This window comes from Purpureocillium lilacinum, assembly GCF_023168085.1.
Source record: "Purpureocillium lilacinum CBS 284.36 DNA, scaffold_5, whole genome shotgun sequence".
Classification (NCBI taxonomy): domain Eukaryota; kingdom Fungi; phylum Ascomycota; class Sordariomycetes; order Hypocreales; family Ophiocordycipitaceae; genus Purpureocillium; species Purpureocillium lilacinum.
Window position 1 is genome coordinate 3,172,416 of NW_027072115.1, and position 19,574 is coordinate 3,191,989.

The following is a 19,574-nucleotide window of genomic DNA, read 5'->3' on the forward strand; positions in this document are numbered from 1 at the left end:
CGTCTACGAAGGAGGTATGGGGAGATAATGAGAGAAGCGGTCGTCGTGCGTTTGAATGGTGCGGCAACTGTGATGATGGAAAGGGGAGATTGAACAGGCCATGGGGTGGCTCTGCGTGTAAACAAGGTCGACGGCCGAGGGCGCAGGGGCTCCATTCTCCCAGCTGCCCGCAGCTGTTCACGTGAAGGGTCGCTCCGACTAGCCCAATAAGGATGGCCGACATGGCACAGAACAGGCGTAAGCACCTCTGGAAGGCCCTGTGTGTGAGCTCACCTGAGCATAATAAGGACTGGGTTGGGGCCCCACGGTGCAAGGCGAGCTTGGGAGAAGAGCAGTGAATCACTCACTCACGCGATGACACAGCGGGATGGCACGCACAGAATCACGGCGCTCCGGGCTAGTACCACCACCCCGCGTGCAGCAAAGGAGCGACATCGGATCTGCAGAGCGAGTCTAAGCGAGTGATCGGAATAATCGGGTATCTATTGTGAATGAAGAGGACGCCTGCTGTCTAAGTTGCAATCCTTTGCCGTAGACCGAGCCGCACAGGCCCAGGCTGCTCAATCTCAAGTCCGGACGCCTGGTGACCCTCCAACAAGTTGCTCAAGTCTTGCCCAGCATGACTCTTTGAGGCAGCGCCTGGATGCCTTGCTGCTGCATCGCAAGCCGCGTGTCGTGCACCTTGCGGTCGATCGTCTTAAAGTCAAAGACGCCGTCGAGCTCGCCCCGTATAGCCATGAGCTGGTCCTGAGCCTTGCGGATCTCGTCGGGCTTGTTGTCTTGTAGCACGTGCGCCTTGATCTGGAGAACCCAGCGGTTCTGGCCGTCCATCGGCGTAAGCGCATCCCACGCCGGCAGGGTCTGTAAGGGCTCGGTTGTGTTATGTTGCGTGGGCCCGAGCGGCATGTAGTCGTTTATGCGCTTGAGAAAGTATTGCCTGCTCAGGCAAAACTCGATATCATCGCGGAAAAACCGATAGAGCTCTTCGACCGTTTCTGTCTTGAACCTGTGGCCGTGGTCAGTAGGTGCTGGCACGGCAGACACGTGGCTCGACGCACTGGAAATTGTTGTCCCGCATCACCGATGGGAGCTTCTTCTGCTCCCACAGCTCGACAACTTTACGCTGCGTGAGGACAGGCCTCGCGGTAGGAGGATCGGGGAAGTCGGCCCATCTCAGGATTCCTGCCGCGGCGTCCAGATCTTGGGGTGCTGATGAGGGACCCATGTCGCGATCTTTGAGAATCTCGTACCGCGCCTGGAGGACAAATGACTGGCGGCTAAGGTTTTGATGCAGGTCTTTGTATAGGAACGCGACGTCCTTGCGCATGGGCTTGTCAATGGAGCTCTGGTTCGAGATGCCCGCTGGCCGCGGCGGGCCTTGGAAGTAGAGGACTCGATTGACCGTCTCCCACGGCGGCATGGCGCAGAAGCCGCCCAGAACGGCACATGCCGCCTGAAAATCGGCGTCTTCGACAAGCGCCGTCAGAAATAGCTCATACATGGTGATGATATCCAAGCAATGGCGATCGGATCGCGTGCCGCGGAATGGCCAGATGAGCTCCGTTGGCACCTGGTTTGCGCCGCGTTGCCAGGAGTACTGTCGTGTTTGATGGTATTGGTGCAAGGGGTGCAACGTCGCTTGATCGCCGGTAATGATGAGGTCGCCAGATCCCTTCTTCAGTATTGAAAACTTGTTGGTGAGCGCGAGGTGAGTTTCCAGAAGCTCCAAGCTCCAAACAGCTGCGATCATGGCGGGGCGTTGAATGGGTATTGGATGCACGTGATCTCGCGTTATGATTTCCGCGTCCCACTCTGCGCAGCGCGTGTCATCGTGGCCTTCAGCCTTCCCATACTCCTCTCGATCGCGCTGCACGTCATCGTTCGCCTGTGGAATGCGACATTTCTCCCGGCTCTCGTGGCAGAATATAAGTGTCACAATGGCGCCGGCTGGCCCGTCGGCAAAGCGGAAAGCCGCAGACAAGCCCATCTCCCCGCCTCCGGTCAAGCGTGCATTACAGAGCAACACGACGAGTAAGACCGGCCTTCGGCAACTCTGATTGCGAGGCGCTGACGGAACGCAGAAAGTGCCGTCGCCAACTTCTTCACCCCGGCGTCACAGAAACCCAAGGACCGCACGGCTTGGTCGCAACGGGGACCGAGTGATGACGTGCCCGCAACCTTACTTGTCGGCACCTTCGTACCGGAAAAGCACGACCCCAGCGCACCTGCGCGACGGAAAATTGCAGCCTTCGACCTCGACTCGACGCTCATTACCACATCGTCCGGCAAGAAACATGCCAGCGAAGCAACAGATTGGAAATGGTGGGACAGCGCCGTGCCCGGACGGCTGCGAGAGCTGTACAACGATCAAGGGTATCAAGTCGTGATACTTTCCAACCAGGCCGGTCTGACGCTACAATTCGAACCCGGATTCAAAGGGCCCAAGGCATCGGCGCAGAAGCGCGTCAGCGACTTCAAGCAAAAATGCAGTGCCATCCTGAACAGCTTGAACCTTCCGACCAGCGTCTACGCGGCCACGGGGCGAGACATATACAGGAAGCCTAGGACAGGGATGTGGAAGGAAGTGTGCGAGGACTACGATATCCCAGAAGGCGAGGTTGATCTTAAGAACAGCTTCTTCGTCGGCGATGCCGGTGGCCGCATCGCTGGGCTTACCGGCGGCAGCGGTAGCGTGGCCGCAACAGCCAAGGACTTTAGCTGCTCGGACAGGAACTTTGCGGACAACATCGGCATCGACTACAAAACTCCGGAGGAGTTCTTCTTGGAACACAAGCCGAGAGATTTCCAGCGTGACTTTGACTTGGCCAATTATCCCTACGACCAGGATGCGCCATCACAGACACCAGCCGTGTTTGAGAAGAAGAACGACAGAGATATCGTGCTGTTCTGTGGACCTCCTGGAGCCGGCAAGAGCACATTCTACTGGAGCTACCTCAAGCCTCTCGGGTACGAAAGGATAAACCAGGATACGCTCAAAAGCCGAGACAAGTGTCTGCAGGTTGCCAAGGATATGCTGGCCCGAGGAGAGTCCATAGCAATAGGTAGATCTCTCCTTCTGCGTATTGCGAGATGAAAAAGCTAACACGCAACAACAGACAACACCAACGCCGATCCAGACACGCGTGCCGTGTGGGTGGAGGCGGCAAACAGGGCCAAGGTGCCGATACGGTGCGTGTGGTTTCGGACGCCGCTGTATCTGTGCGAGCACAACGATGCGGTCCGCGCCCACAATGCGGCGCTGAATCCGGAATCGAGACAGGTACTTCCAAAGCTGGCCTTCACCGGCTTCGCGTCTCGTTACCGGGAGCCGAAGATCAAGGAAGGCTTCCAGGATATCACCGAGGTCGACTTCAGGTTTCGGGGAAGCCGTGACGACTACAAGATATGGGGCCGATATTGGACATGAGAGGCGGGCATGTTGGTCAAGCAGCCAACTTGCTGCCGGACATCATGCTGCAGAAGCCTCTAGAGGGGTCCCGAGAAGCTGCCCTTTGGGTGGCTTGCCTACGACCCGCGGCATCCATCACTGGAAGAATATGACGCGAGGCACAAATCCGAACTCCCTGTATGCGTGAAATCGACTGCCAACGCACACCGGCATGTTCGCCTACTCGTCACGATGTACTTGTCCATGGGGTATGCCAAGGCCAGTAGGACCCCACGCAGAGTGGCAGCCGCCGCTGGAGAAGAGACACCATGAAGATGGGTTGCATCAGCCGTGCCCGCGTGCTGACGGTCGAGGTCTGGGTGAGCTTCATGGTTTGCAGGGTAGTACCCGTGGTGGGCAGGCGGTCGGTGGTTGCGACCCTCGGCGATCAGTTTGCCCCTGTTGGTGCTTGACACATAGGCTAGGCTGCAGATCGGACGGACTGCCCAAACAGCCAAAGGCGACGACGATTGGTCGGTACTGAATGGCTGGGCGACGTCACCTGCCAATATCTACACCCTGTCGAAGCTCGAGAGAACGGGAATAGGCACCGAATTCGTTGGTGTTGGCGCGGGCTGGCTGCCGGGAACGCGCCATGGTTGGCTGGGGACGCCGACGACGCGTGTGGCACTCGCCTTGGTGCCAGGCCGCAATGGGGAATTATTGCCAACTCACGGACGTGAGGAATGTGCACATGGACACGCCGTGTAACATGAACGCCGTAGGTGGCCGTGTCTGAGCGGCGAGCCGCTTTGCTTGGCTTGTCCAGACTGTATGTCGGGCACCCGCAAAGCCTATCAACTACATCTACAGCAACCAGTCTATATATTGTACGGTATGATATTGGAACAGTACGCAAATGGATCGTTCTCTGTCTCGTCCCACGAAGTGAGGCCCCAAGGCCCCGACGAAGCAAACCCACCACGAACCCACCACGGCGGAGCACTCGGTTCGCGCAAGGGTCACAACACTGTACCACCACCACACTGCAGTGCACAGCTGTGCAATATATATGCCCAAGCAATTTCTTGCCGCCCCCCTGCGCGTTCATACAGCCCAATAGCGCGTCGGACGTTCATCAGCCGGTTCGCTTCCGAATTGGCTCGTGATTCACAACTGGCCGTGTGGCTCAATGGCAGAGCGTCTGACTACGATTGGATAATCAGAAGGTTGCAGGTTCGACCCCTGTCTCGGTCAATTTTTTGCCCCCCTGGTGTTCTCCTTTTGCTGTGCTTTAAAGTCTTTCACTGCTTGTGGCCTGTGGGTGACCTGGCCGTGTACATAGCGTGAATACATGCCGGTGCGCGGTATGAGGACGAGGCTCGGAATGCCGCTAGAACGGTATAGCGCATGGCACATAACACGTCGAAAAACTTGTCAGGACAACCCCTGGCGTGCAAAAATTTTGACTGGCGTCACTGAGACTCAAGAACCGTCTTATGACACTGGCAAAAAGACAAAAAAGCAAATGCTTGAGTTTTGACCGAGACAGGGGTCGAACCTGCAACCTTCTGATTATCCAATCGTAGTCAGACGCTCTGCCATTGAGCCACACGGCCAGATGCTATTCGCACTGCATGACAGCACGAGGCTTATTTGCCAACATGTACTTACCCTACAGGTCCGCCCTCCCGACGCCCGTGCCATGGCTGGGCTTGCATGCCCAGAACGCCATCCGGCTTGGCCCAGAGATCCGAGGCGACCGCTGTGCCGTGCTTCCGGCGCCACAATTGACGACGGCTGGAGGCTGCTGAAGCACGATTGCGATGCGCTGGCCAGCAACAAGATCGTGTAGGGAAAACCATGGGCGCGGCTAAAGTGGTTGAAGCACTCAATGGCGTGCGGGGGATCCGACTATCGCCGACTTGTCGGTTGCAAATAGTAGGCAAACCATTTGCCGGGCGAGGACGAACCCGGGGCTGCCCCGGACGCGCTCGCCCTGGCCCCATCCCGCGCGCATCTCCCCCATCCGTGCCCATGCCATCCATCCTCGGGAGCGGTCCTCGTGCCATGGCAGGCTGCGCTACGAAGCATGCACGCCGTCTTGCTGCCACGGAACCCCTGGGCGATCACGAACACGTCTCGGGCAGGGCGAGGCGAGAGCACGCCGGCCAACCAACTTTGTCTTTTTTCTAGGCAATTGGTTCGTCGCGGCCCTTGGCCCTCGCGCTGAGGCCCTCGCCCTCCGCGCCATGCCCCCACGGCGTGCTCTCCGCACGTCGCACACGGTGGAGTGAGCTTGGCGCGCAGGCGGGCAGAGCAAACGAACGAGTCGTGCGTGCGTGCGACGGGCACTCGCATCGCAAGGTGAAAAAATTTGGGGTGGAAAATGGGCGACTTCTCGCTCGGCCAACCTCCGACCAGCTGACCGCGAGGCCAGGCCAGGCAGCGAGGTGAGGTGAGGGTGAGAGCCGTCGCGCCTCCACTGTCGAGGGATCGTTCGGCCAAGGCTTGCGACCAGGGCCGGGGTTCGTCCCCATGCGGCCCCCATATTCTGCCTTTTTTGCCCCTCGCGCGGCAGTCGAGGGCGGGGAGGAACCCGCTGAGGCTGCTTCCACGGGCGTTGCGCCACTGGAGATGGGATGGGCTGGCGCTAACTTGTGTTAAGCGGAGTTGCCGGAGTTGGTGGCGGGAGGCAGACCCCCAGTCGTCCAGTCAAGCGCAGCCAAACGTGGACGACGAGATGACCAGGTACTACGCTGCAGCACCAGAGCCAGCTGCGGTGTCTAATAGTAGAGCCGGCAGGAGGATTTAAGGTGAGAGGGGAGGGATCAATAGCCGCGGGGAATGCTCAATTCCCGGTCTCGACGCTGACGGCTGAAGCACTCGCGTGACGTGCGTTCAGAGTAAGAGCATCAACGAAGCACCGCGAGTTAAGTATCCTCTGTTTTGCCGGTTCATGCATTCTGTGTGATGTATATGGACCCGTGCGGCCGCGCCGGCGCAAGCCAAGAATAATAATCACGACAAGGGGACGATCGGGGACGGATGGTGGCAGTGGACGAAGTTGAACCGGGACAAGGGCGCAACGCAACAGCCACGAGGCACGCACGCTTCTAACGAGGGGAGAGGAAACCACTTATCCGTCTGGTGGATCAATGCATCCTGCGAGCGGAAGCCACGAGGAACGACGAGTAATTAGGGTTTTAGGTACCTCGCCTCCCGAGGGACCTTCCCGTTGGTTGTAACGGGTGGTGGTCTTGCGCCCGGGCTCGCCTCGCCTGCACCAGCTGCGTCACGATGCAGCCAACACGCACGAGAGAGCGAGGTGCGTACCTACTTAAGGTATGGGTGCGCTTAGAGTTGGAGGTTCCAGGTGGACGACGGATGATCCTCGCTGGCAGATCCGCGGGCAGGCAATTCTCCAACCTCTTGGGCAGGGCCCGCCGCCGTTGGCTCTGCATCAAGCAGGAGCGTCCGACCCTGCCATGCCTTGCCTGCCACATCCACCTCCGCCCTCCCTCCACCCTCCAGCCCTCCTCCCTCCACCAGTAACACGCCAAACCACCACTAACAAGCCCAACCAGCACCACCATGCACGAAGTAGTCGCATGCACATCTCCGTTCCCCACGACACCTTGGCCGTAGTACCAGGCCATCCTTGTTCCCCCCCGGTTCTTGCCCGTCCCCATGCATCCACCATGGCTTGCATCCTGATGTGGGTGAGGCGCGCACTCCGTCGCCCTCAATACCCCACATGCCCTCCTCCTCCAACGCGCTCCGGCCGGTACTCGGCCGCTCCTCCAGCTCGAGGCGAGCCCCGGACGACCACGCCATGTCGTGGGCTCGTGTCGACGGATACATAAGAAGATCTGCCCTCGCACTGACGGCCACGAGCACTGCTCCTCCTCCGCATCCCGCATCCGCCCCTCCCCCGGTCCCGTCCTCTTCTCCCTCTCTCTCTCTCTTCCCCATTTTTGTGTCTCACTTGTACGACCTCACCTCCCGCCCAAGCAAGAAGAAAATAAGAGAAGAGTCACAAAGCAGTCACCATGGCAGGCGGTGTCAAGAAGCCCGTCAACATCTTCCGCCTCAAGGACTTGGGCGAGCCCGCGGGCGTCTTCAACTGGCGCCTGTGGTTCGCCGTCGTTTCCTTTGGCCTGCTCGGCGCGGCGCGTGGCATCGACGAGGGCCTCATCTCCGGCGCCTTCAACTCCCCGGACTTCAAGGACACGATTCACTACTCTAGCTACTCCAAGGTCGCCCAGGCCAACATCAAGGCCAATGTCTCAGCCATGGTCCAGATTGGTTCCGTCGGCGGTGCACTGATGTAAGTCGTCGACCCGGTTGGCTACACAACAACACCAAGTGCTTACGGTTCTCGCAGTGCCTTCTTGATCTGCGATCGCATCGGCCGTATTCAGGCCACCCGCGTCCTGTGCGCGCTCTGGGTCCTCGGCATCATCATCTTCATGGTCGGAGGTGTCAATGGAAACTTGGGAGCCATTTATGCAGGCCGCTTCATCGCCGGTCTCGGTGTCGGCCAGACGCCCGTCGTCGGGTACGTGACCTCAAACACCATCACTCTTGAACATCTCTAACATTGTTCACAAGGCCCGTCTACATCGCCGAAGTCGCCCCAGCGTCCGTTCGAGGTCTCTGCACCTGCTTCTTCACCGGCGCTGTCTACATCGGCATCGTCCTCGCCTACTTCACCAACTACGGCGCCGCCCTGCACATTGACCCCAACAGCCACAACCGCTGGCTCCTGCCCACCAGTCTGCACGTCATGATGGCCGGCATCATCTTCATTCTTACCTTCTTCCAGTACGAGTCGCCGCGCTTCCTCGTCAAGCAGGGTAAGCCCGACCGGGCCGCCGATGTCATGAGCAAGCTCCGCCACCTCCCCGTCGACAGCGACTACGTCGTTGGCGAAATCACCACCATTCAGGCCGCCCTCGACCACGAGCTCGAGGCCACCAAGGGCGTCGGTTGGCTCGGCAAGATCAAGGAGATGTTCCTCGACAAGAGCAACCTCTACCGTGTCTACCTCGCCACCATGGTCCAGCTCCTCTCTCAATGGTCCGGCGCTGGCTCCATCACCCTTTACGCGCCCGATCTGTTTGCGCTCCTGGGCATCACCGGCAGCGAGGAGGGCCTGCTCGTTACCGCGGTCTTTGGCATCATCAAGCTGATCGCGGCGCTCATGTGTGCCCTGTTCCTTGTTGATGTCATTGGCCGGAAGCGCGCTCTCCTCACGGGCATTACCCTCCAGGCCATCGCCATGATCTACGTCGCAGGCTTCTTGACGGCCGTCCCCGAAATGGGCGTAGTCAAGAACTTTGTGCTGCCCGCCGACAAGAAGGGCGCGAGCCGCGGCGCCATCGCCATGATCTACATTTCTGGCTTCGGATGGGCCCTTGGCTGGAACTCCATGCAGTACCTCCTCACAGCCGAGCTGTTCCCTCTCAGGATCCGTGCCCTGGCTACGTCTTGGGCCATGACACTGCACTTTGCCAACCAATACGGCAACTCTCGCGCCGTTCCCAACATGCTGCTCCCCGTTTCCGACGGTGGCATCTCCCCCAAGGGCACTTTCTGGTGCTTTGCAGCTGGTAAGTTTCTTCTTCGCAATGTGACACTCGCGCGCGGCCCACGCTAACTTGAGAACAGTCACCATCGTTGGCGGTATCTGGGTCTGGTTCTCCGTTCCCGAGACCAGCGGGCGCAGCCTCGAGAGCATGGACCGCCTCTTCGACCTTCCGTGGTACAAGATTGGTCTGTACGGCAACCGGGACGCCGAGCAGAAGGACATGGCCTATGACGAGAAGCAGCGCATCGCTGAGGAGGAGCGCGGGACGCAGCAGCATGTGGAGAAGACGATTAACGTGTAAAGCGAGTCGCGAGCGACTTGTGACGATTTGCCATGAGATACATACTCAGTATACCACACAAATACACCACTACTGTGAACCATGCTTTCCCCAAGTGCACACTGGAACGGACAACACTTGGAAAGTGCGCTTACAGCATGCTGCTGTGAGCTTCCCCGTACTCACCCGCAGCATGTCAGATTTCCCCGGAATCTCGCGTATCTTGTGATTCCTCACAGTAAGCTTATTTCGCCTTCGGCCAACCGCCGGGTAATTGGCCTCGAGATGGCCCGGAATCAGTCGCCCCCGGAATCCACAACACCAGTCCGGAAGCCTTCGTCGTTCGAGGGACGCAAGCAGCTAATGCACCGACCAGGGGGTGTGTTGGCGGGGAGGGCCAAGGGCCCGGTACTGCCGTCTCACCTTTCCCTCGTGCGTTTATGCGCCGGCGCGTCGTCGAATCGACTAGTAGGCAACTGTCATGCATACCACGAGTGCGTGTCACATTCACACATATGGACTACTAGCAGTAGTTCTCGTGGCGCAGGGGAGCTACCGCCGCCAGACAGCCACCCCATCTGAGATGCGCTCTTGCAGCCAAAGGCCCGAAGTCAAAGCTCCACCCGTAGGGATGCCCGTCCCGCATCCCATGGGGACGGATGGTGGAGGCAGCCCCCCGGCACCGTTAGGGCGGCCGCGATGGGTGCTGCCCGCGGGGGAAACCGGGACGGAGTGCGCGGTGAAGCTGAGAGGTCGGGATGAGATGTGCCGGACGGAGCAAATTGCCTGAACGTCTGTCGTGGCTTGACGAACTGGAAGCTCGGTGTTTGGGCTCGGCTCCCGAAGGAGATACGAATTGCCGCTCTTGAAACTGAGGCTGAGATGTCCTCCAATGTCGATCATACTGGAGAAATGTGTCTGTTTGAGTCTGGGGAAAGCCGCGGGGAAAGTCGCGGGGGACGTCGCATCCGGTGATGTGGCTCTGGTGTCACTAGATTGCCAAATTGCGTACTTCGTCTACTACACTTACGTCGTGACGCGAGAAGGCACTCAACCTCTCAATACTGCTGGAAATCTGTTCGAGCGCACGAAATAGAGCAGACGCTGCCGCAGAGCCTCATACAGCCTCTCCTGCCTCAGCGTCCTTCGTCACTGTTAGCCAAGCCACCACCGAGTTGAGGTCAGCGAGCCTGGCCGCGGCGGAGGCGGTGCCACGACGGGCGTTGACCGAGAACAAAGTGCCCGCCACAACCGCCACCGACCGATATCGACAAGGACCAGGCATGGATCTAGGGCGCCACCACCGAGCAGCAGCATGCCAAGAAGTGATACGCAGTGTGCAATGAGGCACCAGGCCTTTTCGCTGGGGCCGTCGAAGCAGGGGGCAATCTCGTCCATGTTGCCATGTAAACCTTCGGAGAGCCCACCGACAGGGGGTGTTTTCGTGAAGCAGGTTTGCTCCGCATCCCCCACCTCGTGTCCTCTGCGGGGAATGAGGGGAATGTTGGGGTACCGGGTCGTCGCTGTTCATCAACGCAGCCCTGGAGAGTCGGTCGGTCGTGTCTGACGAGCGATGCCGAAGCCTTTGATGCTAGCTGTTGGTCAGGTGTAGGTGAGGTTTTGTCTTGAGGCCCATTGTGGCCGTCAGCGTCTACATCATTGCCTCATGCCCAACTCCCAGCGAGCAGGGGAGACTGGACAAAAGGATACCCTTGTTGCTCCACTGCGATTGTCCTTTTCGCGACACGTGCTGCAGGAGCGACGGACAGGTTCGTACGAGTGTCACCCGTCTTTGTTCTGGGCAGGAAACAGGCAAACATCATTCGATGCTGATCGACTGACATTGCAACTACCCACATCTTGAACTAATGGCGACCGTATTTGTTCAGCTAAGTCTTGGCCAGCTCCAAGTACCTTACGAAGTACATCGCACGTGTAGTCGGGAGTAAACAGGGACAGGGGGGCTTCAACTTCACAGCTTCGAGTAGAAATTTCTGCGTACGGGAACAAGACACAGTCGCTCACCGGCTCACGATGCAATGAGAGGAGTCAGTTCTACTTGCATTCGTTCAGTGAGACGGAGCCACTGGCGTACCGTTTCTCAAAAATTGCTGAGAAGGCCTGAAATGCAAGTTCAACTACCAGACGTCAGCCAGAATTCCACCCATGCTCCTCCCTATGCGCCTCGCCATAACCATCAAAAGCCGAGACGCCGTTGCCGAGAAAAACGCGTCTATGCAAACCTTCCCAAAGCCTCCTTTCCTCGGGGAAAATCGCTCAAAGGCTCACGGTCTCTTCAAAATTCTTCTTCTTCTCCATCCGCAGACTGGATGACAGAGCCATGTTGTGTGTTCGGGATGCCAGTCAATCCGAGACCAGCACCGAAGCCGACGAATTCTGTGTTGATCCCACCTGAAGCCATGCCTTCATGCCAAGGTGGCAGTCGATACACTTGCTCTTGGCCAAACTGACGCTGCCACTGGCCTTGCTGCAGCGAAGGAGCGCTTGTAGGGCACTGCGGCCATCCGTTTGATGGATGGCGAAGGGACGGCACTGGGCCCAGGGGTCGCGTGATTTCCGCAGCAGCTTCTGCGGCGTCAGTCGAGAAGGTATTGCCTTGCTGCTGGCAGTGCGTTGTTTCGTTTTGGGGCTGCGTTCTGGAGGGTCGACCCGTTCCGATCGGCGGCTGAAGAACCATAGATCGCTGCTGAGTGTGTCGTGGCACTGGCTGCTGAATGTGATGGTGATGGTGGCGATACTGCTGGTGCTGGAACTGTCTCTGCTCCCACTCCAGCAGGGATAGCTCGTGAAAAACGGTCGCGTAGTCCACCTCCGGTCTCATCGTCAGCTCGCCCACGCTCCGTCGCGGTATGACTTCCCCTCCACGGTCCGTACCCTGTATGTCTCCCTCGTTGCGCAGACCACCCCCAATAACACTCGAGTTGTCTGCTCCGACAACCGGTGCATATCCCAGAAACACCTTGGATTGGTCAAGTTGAACACCAGGAGGGGTATTGTCAGCTACAGCGAGCGATGGCTTGTCACCATTTGGGCTCGGACACGCCGAGTTGTGCTCTGACGCCGGCGGCGTGGGCACGCTGTCCTGATTCCAGCACTGCGCCAGCGGCGAGGGCACGTAGCGGCGGAAACGCTTCGGTATGCGTCGGTGCTTCGGCTGCTCTCGCTCTAGGCGCACATGCGCTATTGTGCATCGCAGGGTGGTGTGAGCGTCGTGCGTATCGGCAGCAGCGGCCTCCTGGGGTCTCGCCTCGTGCGTCATGATGCCCGCGTTGTTGTGTGACACTGGCGATGTCGATTCCATCGCTCCAGAGGAAATTGTGCTCCCGCGGAAATTGTGCAACCCCTCTTAAGAGCTGTGAAGAGGATGAAACGGAAGCAGAGGTGATGCTCGTAGCTGTTGGGCAAGGGCCGCGTGCGCGGCCAGCCTCGGGTTGTGAAGGTCGTGGCCAGCCAGGCGCGTGAGAGATGCAGACAACAAGTTCAGTAACGTGATGGGGCCTGATGGAGAGAGCCCATTTCTACCGTGAATGGCAGACAGCTGCCCTGAACAGCTGTTGCGTGCGCGAGGAGCCTGCATCTCGGTTACTGGGGGGACACCCGTGAATCACAGACCGAGCTGCTGCGCTGTGCTCTGTTCACTCTTCGCGTGCGTGGCCGTCGGGCTGCGCACAGCTGCCTGGCACTTCACAATAGAAGGGTGCGCGCGGTCTGCATTGTTTATTTCGTCCGGAAAAAGCCGCAGGCACAATAGAGCAAACAGATGCTCTGTTGCGCCGCGAAACGCATCGCTCATATGATGCGATTGTGCCTCTGCACTACGTTGTGTAGACGACGCGGATTGGCAACAGCTGGTAGAAAACGCTTGTGAGCAGATGAACCGAAGCTCGCGCCTGCGGGCGACAGATGAGGCCCGGTGTCTGCCATTCGGTGTTTGCAGCGAGTCGCTTCTGGCACCCGGGGGTTGTGATACGGTGTTTGTCGTCGGCACAGGCGCGTGGCCAGCTCGTGGCCACGAACTCACTCGCAAGTCTCAGTCGTGCACCACGATTCCGGCGGCGAGGGTGCGGGACCACGATCATAGTCAATCGTTTATGCCTTTCCAGGAGTCGGCATGGCTCTGGGTAGGGTGAGTGACCCGGCCATCCGGTGGAAGTACCTAGGGCGCTGGGCAACCACAACAGTTCTGATGTCACGATTGAACAGCGGTTGTGATACCGGAGTGTTCACGATTCTTACGATGCCCGTGACGTCCGTGGTGCGCATTGTGCCCCTTTGCTTCGCTTTATGCGTCTTGCTTCACTTGGTCACATGAGAAGGCTTGACCACCAGAAACACTGGCGACGTAGATGCGCATTTGACATTGCAAACAAACAGAGACACATGCCTTGCAAATAGTCATCATCCCCTGGCAAACAGCACGATTAAACTACTTACTTCTTCCCCGTAAGCAATGGCACCAGCCCAGCAATACCCTCCTCCCCTTTCCCCAGCGTCACCGCCCGCTCCATCACCCCCCTCAACTCCCCAAGCAGCACCCCCACGCCCAGCTCCTCTCCCGTCACAGCAATATTATCCAGCGCTTCTAGCTGCATCCTCAGCGGCGAGCCACCCACGTACTGCTCGTCGCGCACACTCTCAGCTATGCGCGGCAGCCAGTCGGCCATGGCCTTGACGAACGGTCCCGCCAGCCCCGTCGCGAACTCGACCTCGTCCACGCCACCGCGCTGCACAATCGCCAGCGCCTGCACCCACCCCTCGAATATCCCGCCCATGAGGCTGAGAAGCGCATTGTCGAGCAGCGAGGCCTGCGATATATCCTCGCCGACGTGACGCGGAGTGCCCAGCGCGGAGAGGACGGACGTGCAAGCGTGGAAGACGTCCGACGGGCCAGAGCAGAGCGTCACGGAGGTGGGCTGCCCGAGGAGCAAAGGCGGCACCATGATTGCTCCGTGGATATACCGCGCGCCCTTTTGACTTTGCAGGAGCGTTGCCATTTGCCTGGCTTGCCCGGGCGAGCCATTGGTCAGGTTGATGATGGTTCTCCTCGAGAGATCCTGCACGTCGGACAAGGCTTGCTCGGCTGTGGCATTGGACAAGAGGCAGATGATGGTGATGGGACTGGCTGAGATGCAGGCAGAAGGCGACAGTGCGAGGAGGGCGCCCTGGGCAATGAGCTGCTCAGCCTTGGACGCGGTACGATTCCACACGGTCACTGTGGCTCCAGCTCGCAGCAAGCAGTTCGCAATCGCGACTCCCATGTTACCAAGCCCAATCACCGAGACATCTTGGCCAGAAAGAGATGTGTTCGTCGTCATCGTGTATAGCTGTCGGTGGTATCGAGAGCAGCAGAAGTGCGATGGATGTGTCCCCAGCTGAAAAAACTGATGGCTCTGAGAGCTTTCAGCTCCTTTATACTCGAAGGTTTGTGAGGCTTCAAGCCACCAGGCTCGGGAGCAGTTCCGCCGTTTCGGTATGATCGATGACCCGGCGAGAGCCGCGATTTATAAGCCCACTGCGAGCCAACGCGACAGACGGTGGTTGCCTATGCGCCAACAACCTGACATGCATGTTGATTCAACGTTCCATTCGGGGCGCTATGTCAGTCGCTATAGATCTAATTGAACGCTGCGTCTCAGTCGTGATCTTATACAAAAGCATGCCAGGACATGCCCAGTCTGATTGAGCCGCTTTGCCTAGAAGTGCCTCGCTGACAACCTTGCACGCACACCCTTGCTGTCGAGGCTGGCAACCGCTACGAAAAAGTCATGCTTGCAGACAATGTCATCGAGAGTGGTCTCGTACATCTCCCAGTCGAATCGGCGGACAACAGCCACGATCGTGAGGTACATTTCGGCGTAAGCGAGACTGGTACGGTCAGTGACTGCGTTTGTAGGCCATAACAGGCGATACGCACTTCAAGCCCAAACACTGGCGACTGCCTTTGCCAAAGCAAACGAGGTATCTGTCTAGTTTCATGTCCTTTGCTGCTGGCTCTAGCCACCTCTCTGGTCGGAAAGACGCGGGGTCTGGGAAGATGGACGGGTGCATGAGAACGAAATACGGCGTCTGTGAAATGGGAGTCTGAGAGACTGTTAGCCACACGTCGGCGGGTTGCTTCGATGGCACTCACTCCTGCCGGGATGACATGTTCTTTGTAGCGTACATCCTCGTGCGCGATACGTGGGAGGCGGGTCGTGGTTCCGTAAGACAGTCGCAGGCCTTCTTTAATGACAGCGCTCTGCACTGGTCAGCACGTTTTGCCTGACTATGGGGAGTCGTGACGTACCAGATACGGCAGCTGTTGCAGCTCGGTCCACGAAGGAGCTGCAGTCCGCTTTGACAGAGCGCCATCAAGCTCATCTCGCAACCTCGCCAGAGTCTTTGGTTCTTGTTTGAGGTAAAACAGGATGCGCGTCAGGGTCTGAGCGGTGGTCTCTGAGCCAGCTCCCGTCAGGATCTCGCCTTCGTCGCATAGGCGCTGCAGAGTCTTCTCCTCTGGTGGCAGGTCGCTGTCACGGAGCGTGTGAAAGATTGTCCTGGAAGACGCGTCTTTGTCGCCCGACAATGTTATTTCATCGACGCCTTCCAATATGGGCCTGACCTGCTCTTTGACGCCGGCCTGCCAACTGAGCAGGTGGCCGACAGACGGGTTCATCGCCGAAGCCACAGATACCGGGAGGCGCTTCATCAAGGGGAGCATCCAAGGGAATTGCCTGCCCAGTGCGCCGCCCTCGAAGGCGCCGATGATGGTCTGCTTCCAGAGCAGCTTAAAATCGGGCTCGTCGAGGTATTTGCGGTCGTGTGAAAAAGCGTAGTCGCAGATGATGTCCATGGTGAGGGCCATGAAGGCAGCGTCGAGGCGCAACACCTCGCCAGACTCAACGAAGCCATCGAAGCGCGCACTAAGCTTGTCGATCTTGGACCTGAGCAAGGGCTCGAGCTTCGTGACAGAGCGAGCTGAGAAGAAGGGATTGACTGCGCCGCGCCGAAGCTTATGCTGATCGTGGGTGATTGTGGAGAAGGAGCTTCCGTCGGCACCAGCGAGATTCGTCCACCACCTGTACTTGTCAAGTCGCTTCGTGTTGACGTACAGCTCGTCGTAGAAGTCGGGGTCGAGGATGTGAACCTCATAGGGATTGATGCGCACGCAGGGGCCTGAGTGAGACACGAGGTCAGCAAAACAGCTCCGTGGACTCGGGATGGCGCGCACGCACCATATTTCTTGTGCATGTCTTGGATCTGCCACATAAATGTCCCGCGACGAACGACGTCGTAGTAGAATTCGTTCCATAGAGACAGCGCAGCCCACCTGGGGCCGGGGATCGCGGCCAGCGGGCTGAAGTAGAGCCGGTGGATGGCTGTGAAGACGAGATAGGCGAGCCCAGCGGCCGCGAACGAGAGCAGCTGCGTTTGCCAGCTCATGGTTGCGCAGCAAACTCAGTGGCCTCCGACCATGCCGCCTTGATCATCGATGGGACGTCAGGAAGCAGCAGGACGGACCCGAGGCCGTGGTTCTGGGACGGAGCCGTGCATGGATGGATGACCGGCCGGAATGGACGGGCAGCAGCAGCGTCGCGTTGCAGCCCGTCACGGCGGAGGAGACCGCAAGTGGCCTCTAGGCTTGTCGGATGACCTCCGGATCCTTGCCATTGGGCCTCGGGCGAGCTGGGAAGCAGTCTCGGCGGCAGACTAAAAAGGAGACCAGGCAGGGCTCGGTTAGCAGTATCAATGAATTTGCGGAGCAGTCGGCCAGCCAGCCAAGCCAAACTCGATGGCGCCCAGACTTCGCAGGTGGTTGAAGCGATCCGCCAGCCTGAAATCAGCCTGCGTGTCCGGGACCAATCATGGCGGGATGGTTCCGACGGAGCCACCTCCGCGTTGCTCCAGGTCCCCTGACTCCCCTCATTATGGTAGGTGCGCCTGCCCTGTGGCACTCTGGTGTGCAGGGTGCTCCAGTGCTGCAAGTGGACACTGAACTGACAGCCCGGGCCTGATGAGCCACGCTGTGCGGGTGGCAGGGCCCTGCGTCCGCGGACGCGCTTTCCCTTCTTGAGACCCTAGAGCTGACTTCGTTTTGCGAGAACATTTGACAGCGACGGGGAAGGAGCGAAGTGCAGCCTTGCGCCATTACGTTACGTCGCAAGTCACTCGAGGACCCTTCAACCCCCCACCTCTTTGCCGACACAAACGACAAAAAGCAAACACGCTGCAGCACCAGATCCCCAGTGCTGGATGCAAACGCACAACGCGGCAGTTGCAGTTGCAGTGCCTGGCCTTGACCGCGCCGCTGTGCCGATCGACCATTGCTGCCCCCGGATTCCCTGCATTTTCCTCGGCCCGCCCAGGGCCGTCACGCCACTCCGGAGCGGCACCAGCCGTCCCGCCCGGGGCCGACGATTCCCACGGGCCACAACCCCTCAGCGAGCCCCATCGAGGCCATGGCGGAACAATGCAAGCCTATCCACGGGGACCACGACCCGTCGCGAGCGTGGCACGACCCGGACGGCCAAGCGGCGCCCCTGGAAGCCGAGGTGCGTTGTTCTGCTCCGCTCTCCAGTCGGGGAGGCCTGAACTGATTTGCAAGTACTGCAGCCTGAGGATGCCGACGACGATGCTTTTTCCGACTTCTCCGATGAGGCATCGCAGACCGAGAGCCTCCGGTCTTCAATTTTTGAATACGTCTACGAGAACGGCCGGACGTACCATTCCTACCGCGCCGGCCAGTACCTGCTCCCAAATGACGAGCTGGAACAAGAGCGCCTGGACTTGACTCACCATGTGTTCCTGCTCACGCTCGACGGGGCCCCGTGCGTCACCCAACTGCACGATCCCCATTCGATCTTGGACCTGGGGACGGGGACCGGCATGTGGGTAAGCGACTGCGAGCAACAACGTGCAATGACATGGTGACCGCGCAACCTGACCAATTGCATCCAGGCAATCACAATGGGCGATCTGTATCCATCTGCAGAGGTCATTGGAACCGATCTGAGTCCCATACAATCCGAATGGTGAGTCCTTTTTTCAGGGCATATATACACCCAGAATTCGCAGCTGACCTTGCCGGGCAGGGTCCCGCCAAACGTCAAGTTCGAAATCGACGACGCGACTCTGGAATGGACTTTTGAGAAGAATTACTTTGACTTCATCCACGCGAGAACACTCGCAGGCGCCATCAAGGACTGGCCTGGTCTGCTCGGGCAGTGCTTCAACCACATCAAGCCTGGGGGCCGAGTCGAGATCTCCGAGGGCAGGCCAAACTTCTGGTGTGATGACGACACCCTGACGGAGGATACAGCAACGTACAAGTGGCTCACAGAGTTTCGGCGCCTTAGCGAACCTCTCGGGTTTGACATTGCACCAAAGCTTCCGGAAATGCTCAAGAACACGGGCTTTCAAGACGTTAAATTCACACAAAAGATTGTCCCTCTGGGGACCTGGCCTAAGGACCCCGTGCTCAAGGAGCTTGGGAGGTGGTTTCGATACCAGTTCTTGAACATGGCTCTCGAGGCCTACACCTTGGCCATGTTCACCCGGATGGGTAACTGGACCAACGAAGAGGTCCAGGTACTTTTGGCCTTGGTCAGGGAGGAACTCAAGACCAACCGGATCCACGTCTATACCTATACGTGAGTCATCCGTCTGATTGGGGTTTACGAGACATACTTACGTGAAGCAGGGCATTTGTGACCGGCCAACGACCAGCGGCCTGACGCGTGAATGAGGTTGCATTTTGAGCCGATCGTTACATGCCACGGCAGTGTCTTGGGTCATTCTCATGTTGACGCCCAAGAGAAAATGGTTCGGAGGTAAGAAGTGTGGCTTTTAGGTCACAAATGGCAGGGCAACCTTGATGATCTCATGAAAAATACGCTCACTTGAGTGAAGGACGTATATGACTGTATTTATTTGACCGGGGGTCATACTTAGAAGTTAGTCGAGAGGCAAGGCCACCTCAGGACGAGGTCCTGGGCTAGGCCCAGACGGACGGCGGTCGAGTTCAAAGTCGATGCGTGGCTTCCAATTCGAACACTGTACGGCCGAGATTCCCACTGCACAGGCATGTCCTCATTGCCCAGTGTTGTCGACGCTCTTCCAGTTAAAACGCCCTCACCGGCGCGTGAACCTATTGACCACAGGCGACCAGGCCCATCGTGCGACTTGAGGTGTGGGCAACGCAGCACTTGTAGCAGCCGGTGTGCAATTTGCCAGGTTGAGCTGGCCTCGGGCGCAGGGTCTCGGCAACAACATGTGAAGGCTCGGTGGTACATGGCGGATACATGAAGCGGACG

At 58.6% G+C, this 19,574-nt stretch overlaps 6 protein-coding genes and 2 non-coding genes across 8 annotated transcripts; 4 read left to right on the forward strand and 4 right to left on the reverse strand.

Annotated features, from left to right (window-relative positions):
* Positions 1–603: 603 nt before the first annotated feature.
* PLICBS_007565 (uncharacterized protein) lies at positions 604–1,750 on the reverse strand (the record flags this gene model as incomplete). Its single annotated transcript, XM_018321007.2, has 2 exons — positions 604–1,006; positions 1,059–1,750. The coding sequence occupies 2 exons, from the start codon at positions 1,748–1,750 to the stop codon at positions 604–606; spliced, it is 1,095 nt and encodes a 364-aa protein (XP_018180904.2).
* Positions 1,751–1,937: 187 nt separating this feature from the next.
* On the forward strand, positions 1,938–3,427 carry PLICBS_007566 (uncharacterized protein; the record flags this gene model as incomplete). The annotated part of the gene is made up of 3 exons (XM_018321008.2): positions 1,938–2,031; positions 2,082–3,062; positions 3,117–3,427. The coding sequence occupies 3 exons, from the start codon at positions 1,938–1,940 to the stop codon at positions 3,425–3,427; spliced, it is 1,386 nt and encodes a 461-aa protein (XP_018180905.2).
* A 1,139-nt stretch (positions 3,428–4,566) lies between these two features.
* PLICBS_007567 lies at positions 4,567–4,645 on the forward strand. Its single transcript has one exon. It is a non-coding gene; the product is annotated as a tRNA-Arg (tRNA).
* Positions 4,646–4,928: 283 nt separating this feature from the next.
* Positions 4,929–5,007, reverse strand: PLICBS_007568. Its single transcript has one exon. It is a non-coding gene; the product is annotated as a tRNA-Arg (tRNA).
* Positions 5,008–7,440: 2,433 nt separating this feature from the next.
* PLICBS_007569 (uncharacterized protein) lies at positions 7,441–9,282 on the forward strand (the record flags this gene model as incomplete). The annotated part of the gene is made up of 4 exons (XM_018321009.2): positions 7,441–7,718; positions 7,776–7,949; positions 8,003–9,003; positions 9,062–9,282. The coding sequence occupies 4 exons, from the start codon at positions 7,441–7,443 to the stop codon at positions 9,280–9,282; spliced, it is 1,674 nt and encodes a 557-aa protein (XP_018180906.2).
* Positions 9,283–13,712: 4,430 nt separating this feature from the next.
* Positions 13,713–14,597, reverse strand: PLICBS_007570 (uncharacterized protein; the record flags this gene model as incomplete). The annotated part of the gene is made up of 1 exon (XM_018321011.2): positions 13,713–14,597. The coding sequence occupies one exon, from the start codon at positions 14,595–14,597 to the stop codon at positions 13,713–13,715; it is 885 nt and encodes a 294-aa protein (XP_018180908.2).
* A 950-nt stretch (positions 14,598–15,547) lies between these two features.
* Positions 15,548–16,704, reverse strand: PLICBS_007571 (uncharacterized protein; the record flags this gene model as incomplete). The annotated part of the gene is made up of 2 exons (XM_018321012.2): positions 15,548–16,437; positions 16,497–16,704. 2 exons carry the CDS (start codon positions 16,702–16,704, stop codon positions 15,548–15,550), a joined length of 1,098 nt encoding a protein of 365 aa, XP_018180909.2.
* Positions 16,705–17,720: 1,016 nt separating this feature from the next.
* On the forward strand, positions 17,721–18,915 carry PLICBS_007572 (uncharacterized protein; the record flags this gene model as incomplete). The annotated part of the gene is made up of 4 exons (XM_018321013.2): positions 17,721–17,813; positions 17,875–18,153; positions 18,220–18,293; positions 18,354–18,915. 4 exons carry the CDS (start codon positions 17,721–17,723, stop codon positions 18,913–18,915), a joined length of 1,008 nt encoding a protein of 335 aa, XP_018180910.2.
* Positions 18,916–19,574: the final 659 nt, after the last annotated feature.